The sequence below is a fragment of the Osmia bicornis genome, chromosome 9, assembly GCF_907164935.1.
Source record: "Osmia bicornis bicornis chromosome 9, iOsmBic2.1, whole genome shotgun sequence".
Lineage (NCBI taxonomy): Eukaryota > Metazoa > Arthropoda > Insecta > Hymenoptera > Megachilidae > Osmia > Osmia bicornis.
Genome location: NC_060224.1, coordinates 877,998 through 895,341, shown reverse-complemented (window position 1 = coordinate 895,341; position 17,344 = coordinate 877,998). Strand labels below are relative to the sequence as shown.

The window sequence follows — 17,344 nt, the reverse complement described above, 5'->3', positions numbered from 1 at the left end:
TATATACATATTGTCAGATTTTTGTTAATAATAAAGTGATTTTAAGCTACCAATATCTATGAATTTTATTAGTTTCTATACATAAAATAATCACGTTTTTCATTCTAAAAGATATTCGATGAAGTGCTGGGTATTATCAACCACACCTTAACCTCAATTTTGGATTGTTATTCAAATGTTGATGTTCCTACAATTTATCACATTTACATTTACCAGTTTAATGGTATTTATGTTTTCTAGTTATCTTAATTTCGTGTACTTCTTCGATAATTATAAGCATTGGTTTTCTAATGATATTAATGATTTTGAAATTTATGATTATATTGTCGGTAAGTCCGCCATATATTTTTTATATTCTGTAATTACATTTTTATGTTTAACAAGTATAATCTTACAAAGATACTTTGTAAAAACTAATAACTGTATACAGTTGGAGCTGGTAGTGCAGGTGCAACTTTATCTGCAAAGCTAGCAGAATATGGATACAAAGTATTATTACTTGAGGCTGGAGGATTTGCACCACCCTTTGTGGATATTCCACTTTTAGCTCCTCTAATACAGAATACTCCTTATGATTGGAAGTACACTACTGTACCTCAAGATAATGCTTGCAAAAGTTTAAAGAATAATGTAATTATCAACTATAAATATTGTTTAATTAGATTTGTCATTAAAAATTTATTTGTAGAAAAGTAAATGGCCAATGGGTAAACTTCTTGGTGGAACAAGTCAATTAAATTATATGCTTTACGTAAGAGGTCATCCTTCAGATTACAATGAATGGTTTCCAGATTTTATTGGTAATATTCAAAATTTATTACCTTCTATTTTAATTGATATTATAAGTTGGAAATTATTATAGAACCTACTGTAGAAAATGGTGGACCAATGCATATAAGTGATTTACAATGGAATACTGATCTTGCTAATGTAATTTTAGAGGGATTAAAAGAATTGAATCAAGATATTGGCAATATCAATAATGATTTAAAAACTGGTAATTATTATATTACACATAAAAAAATATTATAACTTGATATGCTATTGACTTAGGTTTCATGAAACCACAGTTATCCATAAGAAATGGAAAAAGATGGAGTACGGACAAATTACTGTATGAAAATTTTAGAGATAAATTGTTTATTAGAACTTATGCTCATGTTGAAAAGGTATGTTTAAAATCTATAGGAATGTTACTTTTTTATATAATCACAGATTCTTTAAAGGTATTAATGGAGTCAAATAGAGCAATGGGAGTACAATTTATTAGATCAAATAAGACATTTAAAAGATTTGCAAAACATGGTGTTATTCTTAGTGCTGGTGCAATTGGTACTCCAAAAATATTAATGTTATCTGGTATTGGTCCAAAAGATCATTTGCAAAATTTAAAAGTAAATTTTGTTTTTCTAATATTGATTTTTAATATTTACATTTGATATTCTTTATAACAATGTAATAATTTACATATTTCAGATAAATGTTATTAATGATTTACCAGTTGGTCAATATTTAGTAGACCACATACTTACTGGAATTGATTTAATTATGCTGAATAAAAGCATAGATTTTAACATGTTTAATGCTTTGAACCCTATATCAGCAATAAATTATTTTTTGTATGGAAAGGGTAAATTTTCTTTTTGAAATAAAAAAAGCTTATAGTTTATTTAAATAAGTAATCATGTTTTATATAATTTAGGTCCTTGGACATTTACAGGAGTTGAAGTTTTAGGAACATTTCATAGTTCTTTTCAGAAAGGTAATTTAAGTGCACCAGATTTGCAGATAATGGTAATGCCAATGGGATTGTCAAAGGATAATGGTATTGTTTTAAGGAAGTCTATGGGAATTTCTGATAAGGTGTATACTAACAAATTATTAATGATATAAATTTGAAAGAACATCTACTAATATATTTGAACACTAATTTTATATGTATTGTTTTATAGGTTTATAATGAATATTTTGCACCTATTTCAAACAAGAATACAATAACCATTGCTCCCGTTTTATTACATCCGAAAAGTAAAGGAGAAATTAAATTAAGAAGTAATGATCCTTTAGATCCACCTTTAATTGATCCAAAATATTTATCAAATAAAGACGACATTGCAATTCTTATAGCTGGTAATATTACCGAAGTTTTATACAATTATATGAATTATCATATATTTATGATGAAATTATACACGCATTAAATTTTATAGGATTGCAATTTGTAAAAAACCTTGTTGGAACAGATGCCATGAAAAGTATTGGTGCATCTATTTATGAAAAACATTTTCCTGGTTGTGAAAATGAAACATTTGATAGTACAAAATATTGGGAATGTTATATACAACATTTAACTTTAACTTCGTATCATCCTGCCGGTACATGTCGTATGGGCGACGTTGTCGATCAAATGTATAGGTAATTAAGCAGTTTTAAATATATAATTGTGTTTTTTTATAAATACTATAAAAAGTACTTTTCGTAGAGTTTATAATACAAAAGATTTGTACATAGCTGATGCATCTATACTTCCAGTTTTACCAAGTGGTAACATTAATGCCGCAGTTATAATGCTTGCCGAAAAAGCAGCGCGTATAATTAAACAGAACACAAAAATTGAAATAAACAACAAAAAATGTTATAAACTACCTAACTATTACCATATAATTAAAGACTAACACAATATATGGAAGAAAAATGTAATTTAATTAACTTTAATTTATTGCTATTTTTGTACACGAATTATAAAATAAAATAGATTCCTTTTATAAATTAATTACAAATTTATCAGGGTAGTATAAAATGTAAAGTTGTATAAATATTATCTTTTAAATAGAACTTTGTAAATTTAAATCATTGAAGTTGCATAAATGCACATTAATTTAAACATTTATAACAATAGAAATTATTATATTCCTTATTCGTTTCTGTATTCAAAAAAATATTAACGATAATTACGCCTATTGCGTTTATAATCACGTCTAGAATAGTCATTTGATCTGTGATTACTATAATTACTTTTAGACCTATGATCTGTATAGCGGCTATCATTTTGTGTTTGCTTTCTATGATATGGATGTGCGCGTCGTGACATTCTATCATCTTTATAAGTGTCTATTTTTTTTGTATGTGAAACTGTGTTTGGTGACATGTTTGTTTGAAATGAGTCTGATTGTATCTGATACATACTATTTCCTAACACCATTTGTTGGCCTAACTGAAGCAAATGATTAATATTCATAAAATGATCTGGTGTATTATTAATAAGCGGTAATTCTGCATTTTTCCTGGTGCTCATACTAAGGGGCCGATTGAATAGTACTGTTCCATCAAACAGATTTAAAGCATACGATACAGAATCAATATGTTTATAAGTTACAAATCCATAAGATCTTTGTCTGCCATCACGATCTTTAGGAATAGAAACTCTTTGTACGGGACCACCCTATAACATTGTAAAAAACATTATTCTACAAAAATATATTAATTTTCAAAACAAATTTTGCAAACATTGAAATGTTAAGCTCAATCGATCGAAAGTTCACGTAAAATTGCATAACTTAAATGTAATACTCAACATAAATATATGCATTATTTATTATTAAACACAACAATTCAATTAAAATGTCTGCAAAATGTTTATTCACATTGTGGTTATGTATATCCATAATATACGAACCTGCAAAAATAATTCATACAGAATTTCTTCTGTTACTTTCTCACTTAAATTTCCACACCAAACTGTACGAATATCTTCATCCATGATAATAAAATAAAACGGAAAGCAAATATTCTATAAAATATTTATGAAAATAATTTACTCAAAACATTGAAACGGATGTCAGTGACTACAGACCAAGAAGAGAGGATATGTCGTTGTTCTCGAAGGGTAATGGCTTTAGGGGTCCTTGACACCCCAGGAGGATAGGCGCATCGGGGTCCCTGAAACCCCAGGATATCATGTCGGTATGCATAAAGTATCATCTATGCTTCGGGGTCCTAGATACCCCAGGGTAAGTCGGTATGCATAAAGTATCACCTGGGTTTCGGGGTCCCTGAAACCCCAGGATACCATATCGGTATGCATAGAGTATCACCTGTGCATTGGGGTACCAGAAACCCCAGGATGATAAGTCAGGATGCACACAGAATGATCGGTGCTTCGGGGTCCCTGAAACCCCAGGATATCATGTCGGTATACATAGAGTATTACCTGAGCTTGGGGTCCTACACACCCCAGGGTAAGTCGATACGTATGAAGTATCCCCTGTGCTTTGGGGTGCTAGACACCCCAGGGTAAGTCGATACGTATGAAGTATCCCCTGTGCTTTGGGGTGCTAGACACCCCAGGGTAAGTCGATACGTATGAAGTATCCCCTGTGCTTTGGGGTGCTAGACACCCCAGGGTAAGTCGGTATGCATAAACCAGCATCTGGGCTTCGGGGTCCCTGAAACCCCAGAGAATATCATGCCGGTATGCAGAGAGCTCCATCGATGCATTGGGGTCTCTGACACCCCGAATACCATAATGTTTGCATACATAGAGTATTACTTGTACTTCGGGGTCCTTGAAACCCCAGCATACCAGGTCGGCATGCAAAATGCAATTGGGGTCCCAGACACCCCATGATGATATGTCGGTATGCAGGGAGAATCACTGGTGCTCCGGGGTTCCTGAAACCCCAAGATATCAGGTCAGTATGCAAAGAGTGCTACTGTTGAATCGGGGTCCTTGATGCCCCAGACAATGTCGGTATGCTAAGGGCGTCATTAGCGCAGCGGGGTCACTGACACCCCTGATGATGATGAAATCAGGTCCGTATGAAGAGGACACAACTAGTTAATTAACGGGGCAATTCAGATGAGCAGATTACTTATGGTTGTATTTTAACAAAAAACATTTGGCGGTAACATATATATATATACATATATTATCAATAAAATATTTTATAAAACACCTTTCTATTTAATTAAAACAAACGTGTGTTACTAACGAAAAATGATTTATTTCACCAATTTACACCAAATAAGTATGTATAAATTTATAATAATTAATGATGTATTACTTTGATATATTCCGATAGGAGTGTATTAAATTTATTATTAATAAAATACAAGTTTTTGAGATTTACGAAAAATTTAGAACATTAAAGTTAAACTTATAATGGTTTCAAAATTAAATCAATGTTCTGACTATCAGATAATAGATCTAAATACTATCAAATTCAGATGAAGAGGAACCTATAAATACAATAGTAAATAATTTACCTAAGAAGAAAAATATCGAAGTACAAAACACGGTAAAAAGAAATATGTTAAAAGTAACTTCAAATAAAGAAGGTGCTAGCTTGTTGAGCCCTGCTAAGCATGTATTACCAAAATGCGATACTTTAAAAAATGAAGATGTTTCAATTAAACTTAAGCTAAGACGATCTACAGAACAAAGTTTGTATAAAATTGATACAGATTCTGAATGTGAGAAGCTTACAACAAATAAATCTCACAACAAGTTTTTAAAACAAAAGAAGATCAGTCACTTAGAGCTAAAAGTTACAGAATCTTACAATGAGAATAAAGATGATTCTGATGAAGAAGTTGATATAAATGATAAGAATAAATTAAAAGTGAAACAAAATGAAACTGAAGTATCCAGAGGTACTAGAAATAGAAGGCCACCATCCAGATTTTCTGCTTATCAATGTGATATATTACCTGTGTTAAGATCTTCCCCATCTTTGAGAAGAAGAAAAACCATTAATTATAATGAAGATAAATTACTTGTTAATTCTATTATATCAAACATGGAAACAGGGAAAAATGTATTAAAATTAAAGGAAAATAAAGAATCAGGTATTGCTTCTGATAGTCATAGTTCAAAAGATGAATCATTAAATTCAAATACAAGGAACAATAAACGGCATCACATTTCTTCTATAAAAGATAACGAATATGATAGCAATCCAAAAGATCTGAAAATAGTAAAAGTGAAGTCAATAACAAAACCTAATATTTCTGAAAAAGATATGAAAAGGATGTTCAAGTATTGTCCAGAAAGAATGGAGAACACAGAAAAACCAGATTTATCAATACCAATATGTAATACTCCTACTCCTGTTAAGGCAAATAACCAAAAGAGAATGATTTCTGAGAGTAAACAGAAAAACATTCAATATATTAACAATAATAAAGATAACAGTGAAGATTTAGCTGATATGTACAAACGTATTAAAATTTCATCAGCAGTTAAAACTCCAACTAGTACAAATAAGAAAAAGAGAATGGTTACTGAAGAGGTGCAAAATAATGTTCAATTTATGAATGATAACAAGAGTATCACAGAAGATGAATGGTTTGCTAATACACCTAGATATAACAAAGTTTTGTCAGTAAAAAAAAATATTCTAACACCACAGAACCAAAATAATGTACAAATAAGTATAGAATCTCGTTTAGAAGAAACTCATTTGAGTACTCCAAAATCGCGTTCAATAAAATATAGTAATTTAACACCATCAATGCGAAAAAGAAGTGGTTTTTTATCAAAGCCAACCACACCGTTGCAAGAAGCTAGATCTAGATTACATGTTTGTTCTATACCTAAGTCGTTGCCTTGTAGGGAAGAGGAGTTCAATAATATTTTTACATTTCTCAGAGGAAAATTGGAAGATAAAAGTGGGGGGTATGTTGAGAGAAGAAAAAAAAAATATACATACACTTGTTAAATGCACCTAATACATTGAAAATATTTACAGATGCATATATATAAGTGGAGTACCAGGGACAGGTAAAACTGCAACTGTAAATGAAGCTGTGAGATGCTTGCAGAAATTGAACAGTAAAGGCCAGTTAGATGATTTTAATTATATTGCAATCAATGGTATGAAATTGACAGAGCCAAGACAGGCTTATGTACAAATTTTAAAACAGTTGGACGGTAAAATAGTTACTTGGGAGCAAGCATATCACATACTTGATAAAAGATTTCATAGGACCAATTCCAAGATGACATTACTTCTTGTAGATGAAGTATGATTGGTTTACATCTTTTATGTATTTACTCTTATTACTTATTACTAATACTGTTGCACTATTGTAGCTCGATTTTTTGTGTACAAAACGACAGGATGTTATATACAATTTACTAGATTGGCCAACAAAGGCAACAGCACAATTAGTTGTTATTACTATAGCTAATACTATGGATTTACCTGAGAGAGTTTTAATGGGACGTGTTACATCTCGTTTAGGCCTAACGCGATTAACATTTCAACCATACAATTACAAGCAGTTACAAGAAATAGTGATGTCCAGGCTTAAAGATTTTAACGGTTTTCGAAGCGAAGCTGTACAACTCGTTGCACGGTACTGTAACAATTATACTTTAGCTTTTTATTAAACGCAGTTCATTATGGTTTATAACATTTTTACATAAACAAGGGTTTTATTTCAGAAAAGTTTCTGCTGTATCCGGAGATGCTAGACGAGCTCTAGACATATGTCGTCGTGCTATGGAAATCGCAGAATCACGAAATGCCGAAACTATTTCTCTTCAAGATGTAACCGAGGCTGTATCTGAAATGATCGCATCAGCTAAAGTTCAAGCGATTAAACATTGTTCGAAAATGGAGCAAATATTTTTACAAGCAGTATCAGCTGAAGTTACACGGACTTCCGTAGAGGAAGTATATTTTAAGGATGCATACTATCAGCTTGAATCGTTGTGTTCTTTTGATGGTTCGCTTATTCGTTTCATTAAAAAAAAAAAAAAAAAAAAAAAAAAAAAAGAAAAATGTAATGTTATCGCAATTACATTGATTATTTCTGTTTTAGGCATAGAAGTACCTACTGTGACAGAAACGCTCGCTGTTTGCTCGAGATTGGGCGCTAGTAGATTATTAATATGCGAACACTCAAAAAACGATATATACCAAAAACTTTTGTTGAATGTCTCCGTAGACGATGTTCACTATGCGCTACACGAACTAAATTCACATTTGGTGTGCGACTAGTGTGGCCTAAACAGTGTCTTAAGTATGCTAGATAATTTTTACAATGATATTTTTATATTAGATTGTAACTTATATCAGTGAATCGTATAACATAAAGTGTTTACTAATTGATGAAATTGTATAATGAAACGAGACATTTTTTAATTTATTAATATACAAGCTTATTTATAAATGTGCTTTAATAATATCGACATATTATCAATATATATTGGTGAATTTCGTAATTTAAAGATCTCGCATGAAAATTTTCCTGTGTATTATTAAACAATGTGCAATTACACATCTAAAATGGTACACGTCCAACATCTTAACGAAGCTGTTGAGAAAGAAATTCTTATGTTTTACAAAGAACAAAAGTGGCAGGATATTGTTAATTTAGATTGCACTTTAAGTGAATTAGACAAAAGCAGATTGTTTTGGGTATTACCCACTACCAACGATTTACATTGGATTAAAGAAGTAATCGATGAATACAATTTAGTTGGATTAATAAGTATAGGATGCGGATGTGGATTGTTCGAATGGTTGTTTCAAAAGTATTCCGGTGAGTTTTTAACATTTAAATATTTATACACGTGTCGCATGACGTAAAAGTTCCATTTATAAGTTTTTGTCAGTCGTTCCCGTTTTAGTACTTAATTCTTTGTTCAAGGTTTCGATGTAATTGGCATAGAGCTAGATCATTCGTGGTGGCGTAGCAAATACTCTCCACCTTTATTTTTAGAAAATATGATTTTCGTACATGAAAGCGATACTAAAATTTCTCTACCAAACAATTACGCTCTCCTTTTTTGTTATTTCAATAACGGGCCAGCATTTTGGAATTATATTGAGAATTATAAAGGAAATCTCGTTTTTATTATTGGACCTAAAGATGGTGAAAATCGATGGACTGATCCGATGCCTTTCGATCAAAAATTTAACGAATACGGTTGGAAGTTAATAAGTTATAAATATTTAGAACGAACGAATGATTGTATCGCAGTTTATAGGAAATAATTTCCATTAATGATCACTGTATAAATATTTGTAAAAAATACACCGGAGAAAATATTGTATCGATCAACTTAAGTTTTCAATGGAAACAATGAAATAAATAAATAAATATTTTGTAAAATAATGTTGCGTTTCGAAAAATATAATTTTAAATTCCGTTTTGAAGTTGGCTTCGGTAATCGCACTACTGTTATTCGATTGTCGAACTATCATCACTGACTGCAGGTACAAAGATTGGATATGCTTTGTTCTCGACGGTCGTCCCTGTTTTACCATACCTCGTATTCATAACTAAAAAGACACAATTTTGACTCCCATTGATTCTAAATTAATTATAATCAGCACAAGACAGAAAGATTATTAAAGCAATTGTTTAATAAACTTGTATTTAAAAAAAATATATATATATAAAAAATAAAAAAAAATATATATAATACCTCCTTCTTGAAGTCGGATAAAAAAGATATTAAGTCGCTGAGTAGTTTGAACCGTTTGTGTATAGATGGCGTCCCGCCGAGAACCGAAAACACAGCGACCTTCCTCTCCGACGTCCGAAGACAGACTGACTCGCTTCAGTGCCGAGCGAATAAAATAAATCATTAAATTCGATCTTAGCGCCATCTATACAAAAACAGCGGAACTACGTATATACTTTCCGACTAAGTATCTGACGTCACTGCTAACGCTACATCAAATGATATTGGCGGTCGAAAGAGTTTCTAACCCGGTTGAATACTTTAAATTTAAGTGATTACTGTATTCATCGTTTAAAAACATGTCAGGAAAAAATGATGTTAATTCTTTGAAGGATCAAAATGAAAAGAATAAGCATAAAGTACATTGTACGTTTTGTCCGTCAAAGATGCTGAACGTTGGTGCGGCCCGACTAGTAAATATTGAGGTAATTTATTAAATTCATAATGAAGAATATATACAAGTATTGGGCAAATAATCTTTAAGCATAGTACAGTAGTTTAAATAACAAATATAAGTTAACGTTTACAATCGATATCAAACTTAACCTTAAAAGTTGTTTATTTTGTGATTCTATATTAACTAAATTTCTTTGTAATTATTAGAATAAAGCTTAAAGTACAGCAGTTAAAGAAGTAGAATGTAAGTAAACTAAAGTGCATAATATTTTAGTTTAATCTACCGTATATACACCACAAAGGAGAAGGTGAAGCTGATCAGCAGGAATTGATAACAGATTATTGGTTGGTGGAAGATATGTACACATTTGAAAACATTGGAGCGTCTCATACGGTAGACAACATAAAATATTTAGCATGTGCAGATTGTGAAAGAGGTCCTGTTGGATGGCATGATCTATCTACTAAGAAGTCATACATTGCATTAAGTAGAGTTAAGCACGAATGATTTATAAATAAAGTTATTTTTTAATTTTATATGAACCATGGCTTGACTTTTCTTTTCCCTTAAGATGTCACATTAACAGAGACAGAAAAAAATCTTGAGGAGTTCAGAGGTAGAATGCACATTGCTGTTTAAGTTGATAATTTAATATTTAATCACGTACGTTACAAACACAGCCGATAAATCAGATAATCAATCGTCGTTACGATATAATAATTAATAAATTACGCTTACGATTAGAAATGGTTGATCAATGTACTTAATACGTATACATTCCTGTGAATCAACTTTATCATAATGTATTTGATGTTTACGTCGCGACTGATTGGTCGCGAAAACGTTTATGCACTGTGCATAATTACTTTATGTGACGTGTTCAACGCGTGGATAATATCTAAGTGTACATACTTATACGTGTATTTGTACATGGATATAAATCAATGCTTTTTTATTATTTAAATGATATCGACATTTGAATTTCGCATCTTCGATGTATTTGAGAGAATGTTAATAAGAAACAATTATTTTCATTAAAGCCTCATTGTAGATTAAATTAGTTCTTTAACAGATGCGATACTTTTTCTTTGAGACCAGAGTAATTTCTATGACACCGTGTTTAATCGATATTTTATTTCTTCGGTTACTTTGTTGCATTATTCGAATTACTTGATCGTTTAAGAGCAAAATTTGCAATTCATACAAATATACAGGGTGTTCGGCTAGGGGTGGAGATCCTTGGAGTGGGTGATAGCCGGGGTGATTCTAAACAACTTGTTCCTTTGTCAAAATCCTCGTCAAGGCTTAGTTTTTAAATTATTAATGAAAAACACTACTTTGACTACGCCTGCACTATGCGCGCCCTTATTACTCGACGTTTTTCATTAATAAAATTCAAAATCGGGGGTGGTAGCTCTATCCGAACACCCTGTATATATGCACACATGTATACGTATTCATTTGCAAAGCGTTTTCAAAAATCTCAATTACAATTAATCATCAAATATTTCTTCTACGCGGTCTCAATTTATTTAAAATATTGCAAAAATAATCGCGTGTTCGTTTCGAACGGTGTGCCACGATTTCAATAACATCACAGTTTTCTTTTTCTCTCACTTCATATTTGTTAATTCATGAAACTTGCTATGTTTCGTCGAGCCTTTGCCAGATTATTACCAAACGTTCGAATCGAACGAAATGTAATATGCGTTTGCGAGCAACGACTGTAACGGTGTAAAACTTTAACGCGTCGACTGCTGTGAGGATGGATACACCGATACAATTTATTTTAATAATGAACTTTTCAAATATCATTAACGATAAAATTACTCTAGCAATTTCGAGCGTCTGATCAGTGACCGACTGTTTCTACTGTGCCACAGTCGACGTGTTAATCATTGGAATGATGCGACAAAGACGATGATCGCAACGATTTCACCCCGATAACAACGATAGAAATTTCGGGTTAAGATGGATAGAATTGTGACGAACAAAACGATCAACGATACAACGACAGAGCCAGCAGGACAGAAGTAGAGATTGCAATAAAAATGATAACGTGTCGGTAAATAGTAGAACGGTGAACATTTGATCAACGGCGCAATATCGATACTCTACTTATACTATACTAAGAGAATCTTGTATTTTTCTTTTCTTCAAAATCGAATACAATAGCGTTTATTAAGGCTCGTCTAAATACGGTCTTCCCTCGTTTCTTCGATCCCGAATGCCATCATCATTTCATATTCATCGCTTTCGCGCATCGTCAAACGCAGTTCGCAAACTTAGCCGTTGCAACAAGCGAATTAATCGGCACCATATACGGGGTGTTCGACAACAGGTGGGTAAAATTTTAAGGGATGATTCTGGGGATAAAAATAAGACGAAAATCAAGAATAACAAAATAGTTTTTGCGGCTTTGTTTTCCAGTAATTAACGTTTAAAAATTCGAGTAAAAAGCGCCTGAAACCTGCAACCCGCCCAGCACCGACGATTGAACGTCAGGTCAGCAGGGGCCGGTACAGTCGTCGGTGCTGGGCGGGTTACTGGTTTCAGGCGCTTTTTACTCGAATTTTTAAACTATAATTACTGGAAAACAAAGCCGCAAACGCTATTTCGTTATTCTTGATTTTCGTCTTATTTTCATTCCTAGAATCACCCCTTAAAATTTTTCCCACCTGTTGTCGAACACCCTGTATATATTTATATATGTATTTCGTGTATCAGTATGTACATGTATATTAATATGTTCGCGTAATTAGCAGAATCTGTGCTTTCTACCCGTGCCTCTGGTAGACGCAGTGAAAAGGTACAAAAATAAGAATAGAATCGGATAGACTAGAGAATCGGACAAATATATATATATATATATATGTATATGTATACGTATTTATGGACGTTTATGTTATCGTACAGATCCGAAAGTCATTGTCGCTAATCGTCGTCGGTGCAAGAAGTTGTCTATTTTGACAAATTGTTAAAATTACAATTTCACGATTATTGGCTAGCGGTAAGAAATAGCGATAATAGATTTCGGACGTTACTTTAACATACACGCGATCTTTCGCATCCCCTTTCCTTTTCATTTCACCCTTTCCTACGAAATCATTCGTCTGAACGATCCTCTCGGCTACATAGTGGCAGGAGCTCGGTTACTTTTTATTTATTCATAACTCGCGACATTTCGCGAGGGAATACAATATTATTTCTCTAAGCGGCGCTCACTGGGAGATCTGTGTTCTGTCGTTTAGAAGAAAACGCCGAGATTGGCAATTTGCCACTTAGAGAGGCAAATACGAATATTTCTTTTTTTTTTTCAAGATATCGAGACGATTCAGAGACGCACTTTTCGGCTACCCTTCGAACAATTCTAAATTGTTGCTTTAATGGCACTCTGAATGGTTCTAGGTTCCCCTCGTTTCCTTTCCTTTCAGACGAGAAAGAATAAGCGTAATGAAATTCGTCGCGTTCAACGGAACAGGTGTTGCACGATGCGCTCTCGGAAGATAGGAATAAGCTAATTTAAATCGACAAATATCAACGCGGGTTTTATCAAAAACGAACAGTAACGTTTTAATTCGAACGAGAAACGTATCTTTGGTTCCTTGAGTTTCTTCCGAACGGAACGATAGATTGAAAGACACTGTGTTTTACATCGAGCGCGATGCTTATACGTATAATTTACATGGAAAACCGTGCAAATTCGCGTGAATTTAATTCGATCAGTGCGAAAAGCCAGCTGTAATCGGTTGCTATTCAACGATAATCAGCCTAAGAGAATTTTCGATGCAAAGTACAAAAAATGAAAACGTGTTTTTGAACTGTAGGATTTTCGAATCGAACCCTCTGTGCCTTTGAAAATGTCGTTCATTTTTCTCTTAATTGCATCGTTATTTTCCTTCGGCAATCTTTGAACTTTCGCACCATCGATAAAGGTGTCAATTGTTTACACCTGCGAACGCGTCAAATTCTTTTTCAATCATGCGTTAAGCGACAGACTACAATAGAAACGCGTTGGTAAAAAGCTGTTTAAGCTCTGAAATTGCTGAATCGTTAAAAAAATCGACGATCAAGCCCGTGACGTTTGATTCACCCTTCGTTTCGCGATTCGACCATAAAAAAGAAATAATTAATATTCTTAACACGTTGACTAGCATGACTAGTATGGGTGTCACCGGTGATCGGTGTTTCAAACTTAATACAATTAATTAATAATAACAATTAATAACACTTAAGAAAAGCAAAGAGGAGTAAAACGTTTCAAGAGCAATTAGCTCGTGTGCCGCATTAATTATGACTATTACTACTCGTGCCGTTCGACGCGCTAATCCTCTGTCATTCTACTAGGAATGTCGATGATCATAAAAGCGAAAAATATACAGATATTTGATAAAATGGTATAGTAAAATTTGTATATTTTTCCTTTACAAAATCTAACACACATTTTAGCGAAAAGTAAAACGAAGAGTGAATCGAAGACGCGTTCGCGTAAGAGTATCACCGCGCAAGTGCAACTAATTACATCACGCTAAAGAATTAGGATTACGTGTGTCTTGGTCCGTGGCGTATTTAAACGTTAATTAATTTATTTATCAACGCACCCTATCAACTAAACGACTGTTTGTTCATTCGCGGCCGGTGACGCGTATAAAATATGGCATATTAGTATGTAGGTAGATGGAACGTTCGTTCCCTTTATCATCGACTTCCGATCTTTTTTTTAAAAGACGTTTTTGTCTCTTTTCTTTCCTGTAGAATGTAGACGATGCTTGGCTCTACGGCAATATTCGTTGTGTCGATTATGCGTTATTCACGAAGAGATAACTCGGCGCCATAAAAGGAGAAGCTTATTCTCGATGATCGTACGATTATCATCTACGATCCTAATTAATAATCGTAATAAAGATAGCGGGTATAATATGATTATATCGTACGCAGTTACGCTGTTAATTTCACGACGATCGTCGAGGATGTCGATAACGATTATTTTTCCATCGACAACGTTTTATTACCGCGACTGCAACGGACATAATTATAGAAAATTCGATTTCTGTTTACTCTAGACAATTTAAGACATATCGTACTCTTTCGTTCTCGTGCGAGTTTAAACTTTGAGCTTGGTGAAATCGTAAAACTTCATTATACTCTCGATCGTTTTGCTCGAAGAGAACGTTTACTCCGACGATCGAGTTACGTAATTGTCGTGAAACGCGATCGAACTGTGTAACATTTTGGTCTGCGATTAAATATTGCTGAAGAATTAAGTGGCTCGATCGATAAAAATCGTTTTATCGTGTTTTAACTTTCTTTTTCTTTTTTTTTTTTTTTCTTTGCTGTTTTTCGGCCACTTTTTCTCGTGTAATCCCACCGATAATTCACAATAAGAATGAATGCTTACAAATAGCAATAACGACATAGTAGTACGATAGCAGCGGTATTTAGTAATAGTGATAATAATAATTACTCTCTCTCTCTCTCATTCTTTCTCTCATTCTCTCGTAGCGATAACAATGACGATAGTAACAGTAATAGAAATCATATTGATAATAAATAATCGATAAGAATAACAGTAACAATGAGGAGAACGTAACGATTGGTAATTGTGGCAATTAATAACGATGACAACGATGATAATAATAACGATAGTGTCGAGAGAGTATCGTAGCGATACGAGATTGCTAAAGGTACGCGGACTATTTGGAGAAACGTCGAATATATCAGTTCTCGATTGTTTTCTGCCTGTTTTTATTCATTCTACGATACGGTTTACTTTCAAAGTTTCAATGAAATCCTCTTCTCTATTACCTGACATTTTGATATTTCTACGTTCCTCCATCGAGTTATGGGCACTTTGTTAGATCTAAATCGCAAGCTTTACCCGTAATACGTTTCAAGTTCCCCCTGTGCTTTCCGTCTCCTCGTTTAATTTAGATCTGATCCAATTCGATCGAGTTTCCTTGTTTCCTACACGTCTAGTATTCGCGTCTGGTCTAGCGAGAAGTTCCTTTTCCTTTGCCTTTGCTTCCGTTTCTGGCAATCGATCGTTACAGGTAGATTAGAAATTGTTTTCTTTGTTTTTGTCTTTTTTTTTTCAACTATCAACGCGAAAGCTATCTCGAACGATCGAAAAGGATACACGATGCTGTCGTTCGAAAGTCTTAGGACATTTTTATCATTTTCTAGTGAAATTAGTTCTCGTACTTTCAAAGTTGAAGGTTCTCCTAAGATCTTTGAACAATAGCGCGCATGTACGTAATTGTCTTACGTACAAGTTAGAGTCGAAAGCGAGTATAATTCTGAATTTACCAAGCTTATGCGTTTACTTTCGATTCTGATTGTACGCGTAACGAGAAATGTCTACCGAAAAGCTTCGATGAAACGACGATTGATTAACCAAATTTATATGCGTATACACGTATATACGTATATACGTCGAGATATACGTACATGTGTATACGCATATATTTATATTTGTTTCATTTTGTACAGCGGAATTGTATGCTTTTGCAGCCCTGCTCCCTCGGTTGAAAGCGAACGTCTTTATTTCGTTCTTTCAAAGGTCTACGAATATAGAGTTATACATAAGTTGCGATCACGTTGATTTTGCCTCGATTACACTGTAAATCGACAAGACACGGAAATAAAAGGTCGATCGTTAAGTAGAAGGCGGAATCACGAGTTAGCGATTTCATGGACGACACTTGTATATCGACCTTCTCTAACTTGTATAGTTGAGATTACAAGTGGTAACGTTTCTTAAGTAGATAAATTTGATTTGTTCAGCTAGCATAATTTTTTTTTTCTTACAAGCATCCTCGAATCAGCGACGTGATTAATTCGTTAGAAGAAAAAAAAAAAAAACAGTAAAGGAACGAACATGCCCGTATCCTGTTTGCGCGTCCCTTTGCTCCCTTCGGACAAACGGTGCTTTTTCAAGAATTATCACATGTGAGAAATGACGAAGAAGAGGCGAATCCACCGAGTCCTTAATTTACTCCTTCTTTCATCGAACCCAAAGAATCTGCCCTTTTCTTTAACCACTTCCCTTCGATTTCCATATCGTTTCTCAATTTTCTCAATTCTTTTTCATACGTGGAAAAGTTCGACAGACACACTTTGGAAATTTCGAATCACCGGTTCAGTTTCTTCTCCACGCGCACGATAAAGATTTCCTTTATTCCCTGGATATTCCTGATTCACCCTTCGAATTCGGCAACCATGTAATCGCGCAAAGGACAGACGGGATCGTTTGCCGGTGTCGATCTACGAGCTGCCTTTGTAGTGGATGAAGAAAAAGGTGAGGAACATGAAATAGGCGACCGGAAAGGTAATTCTTGCTATCACGTCGATCGTCTTTGCTACTCTTATCGGATGCGGTGGTTCCTTTTTTCTCAACTGGAAGAAAGAAGTCGTCTGCTCTGTTATTTCACATTTTCTGAGAACGAGGTGCATCTACGAGATAAGGGGAG

At 33.6% G+C, this 17,344-nt stretch overlaps 6 protein-coding genes and 1 long non-coding RNA gene across 23 annotated transcripts in view; 4 read left to right on the top strand and 3 right to left on the bottom strand.

Moving 5' to 3' along the window:
* The first annotated feature begins 93 nt into the window (after positions 1 to 93).
* LOC114873108 (glucose dehydrogenase [FAD, quinone]-like) lies at positions 94 to 2,758 on the top strand. Of its 4 annotated transcripts, none has more exons than XM_029181052.2 (11): positions 94 to 329; positions 431 to 630; positions 689 to 800; positions 941 to 997; positions 1,054 to 1,169; positions 1,227 to 1,394; positions 1,477 to 1,630; positions 1,703 to 1,863; positions 1,953 to 2,130; positions 2,211 to 2,415; positions 2,483 to 2,758. In XM_029181052.2, the coding sequence occupies exons 1-11, from the start codon at positions 176 to 178 to the stop codon at positions 2,673 to 2,675; spliced, it is 1,698 nt and encodes a 565-aa protein (XP_029036885.1). In that variant the 5' UTR covers positions 94 to 175; the 3' UTR covers positions 2,676 to 2,758. The 4 variants fall into 4 exon arrangements, with proteins under 4 accessions (XP_029036885.1, XP_029036884.1, XP_029036883.1 ...); XM_029181051.2 differs by having other exon boundaries at positions 863 to 997; positions 1,721 to 1,863; XM_029181050.2 differs by having other exon boundaries at positions 863 to 997.
* A 92-nt stretch (positions 2,759 to 2,850) lies between these two features.
* LOC114873107 (splicing regulator RBM11) lies at positions 2,851 to 3,869 on the bottom strand. Its single transcript, XM_029181049.2, has 2 exons — positions 3,677 to 3,869; positions 2,851 to 3,442 (listed from the first exon to the last, which is right to left on the bottom strand). The coding sequence occupies exons 1-2, from the start codon at positions 3,758 to 3,760 to the stop codon at positions 2,942 to 2,944; spliced, it is 585 nt and encodes a 194-aa protein (XP_029036882.1). The 5' UTR covers positions 3,761 to 3,869; the 3' UTR covers positions 2,851 to 2,941.
* A 954-nt stretch (positions 3,870 to 4,823) lies between these two features.
* LOC114873099 (origin recognition complex subunit 1) lies at positions 4,824 to 8,019 on the top strand. Of its 2 annotated transcripts, none has more exons than XM_029181041.2 (6): positions 4,824 to 5,027; positions 5,227 to 6,676; positions 6,750 to 7,023; positions 7,094 to 7,359; positions 7,448 to 7,731; positions 7,828 to 8,019. In XM_029181041.2, the coding sequence occupies exons 1-6, from the start codon at positions 4,997 to 4,999 to the stop codon at positions 8,004 to 8,006; spliced, it is 2,484 nt and encodes an 827-aa protein (XP_029036874.1). In that variant the 5' UTR covers positions 4,824 to 4,996; the 3' UTR covers positions 8,007 to 8,019. The 2 variants fall into 2 exon arrangements, with proteins under 2 accessions (XP_029036874.1, XP_029036875.1); XM_029181042.2 differs by having other exon boundaries at positions 4,826 to 5,027; positions 5,198 to 6,676.
* Positions 7,366 to 8,018, bottom strand: LOC114873102. 2 transcript variants are annotated; one of them, XR_003788859.1, is made up of 2 exons: positions 7,926 to 8,018; positions 7,366 to 7,569 (listed from the first exon to the last, which is right to left on the bottom strand). It is a non-coding gene; the product is annotated as an uncharacterized LOC114873102 (long non-coding RNA). The 2 variants fall into 2 exon arrangements; XR_003788858.1 differs by having other exon boundaries at positions 7,844 to 7,936.
* Positions 8,020 to 8,273: 254 nt separating the features above from the next.
* Positions 8,274 to 9,126, top strand: LOC114873100. The gene is made up of 2 exons (XM_029181043.2): positions 8,274 to 8,550; positions 8,659 to 9,126. The coding sequence occupies exons 1-2, from the start codon at positions 8,274 to 8,276 to the stop codon at positions 9,003 to 9,005; spliced, it is 624 nt and encodes a 207-aa protein (XP_029036876.1). The 3' UTR covers positions 9,006 to 9,126.
* A 552-nt stretch (positions 9,127 to 9,678) lies between these two features.
* Positions 9,679 to 10,411, top strand: LOC114873101 (guanine nucleotide exchange factor MSS4 homolog). Its single transcript, XM_029181044.2, has 2 exons — positions 9,679 to 9,903; positions 10,149 to 10,411. Exons 1-2 carry the CDS (start codon positions 9,778 to 9,780, stop codon positions 10,380 to 10,382), a joined length of 360 nt encoding a protein of 119 aa, XP_029036877.1. The 5' UTR covers positions 9,679 to 9,777; the 3' UTR covers positions 10,383 to 10,411.
* A 2,612-nt stretch (positions 10,412 to 13,023) lies between these two features.
* The window catches only part of LOC114873088 (glutamate-gated chloride channel), a 45,151-nt gene continuing 40,830 nt past the window's right edge, over positions 13,024 to 17,344 (bottom strand). For all 12 annotated transcript variants that reach the window (XM_046287062.1, XM_029181007.2, XM_046287063.1 and 9 more), the window contains one exon: positions 13,024 to 17,270. In XM_046287062.1, coding sequence (XP_046143018.1) covers positions 17,139 to 17,270 — 132 coding nt within the window. In that variant the 3' untranslated portion in view covers positions 13,024 to 17,138. The remainder of the gene's footprint in view (positions 17,271 to 17,344) is intronic.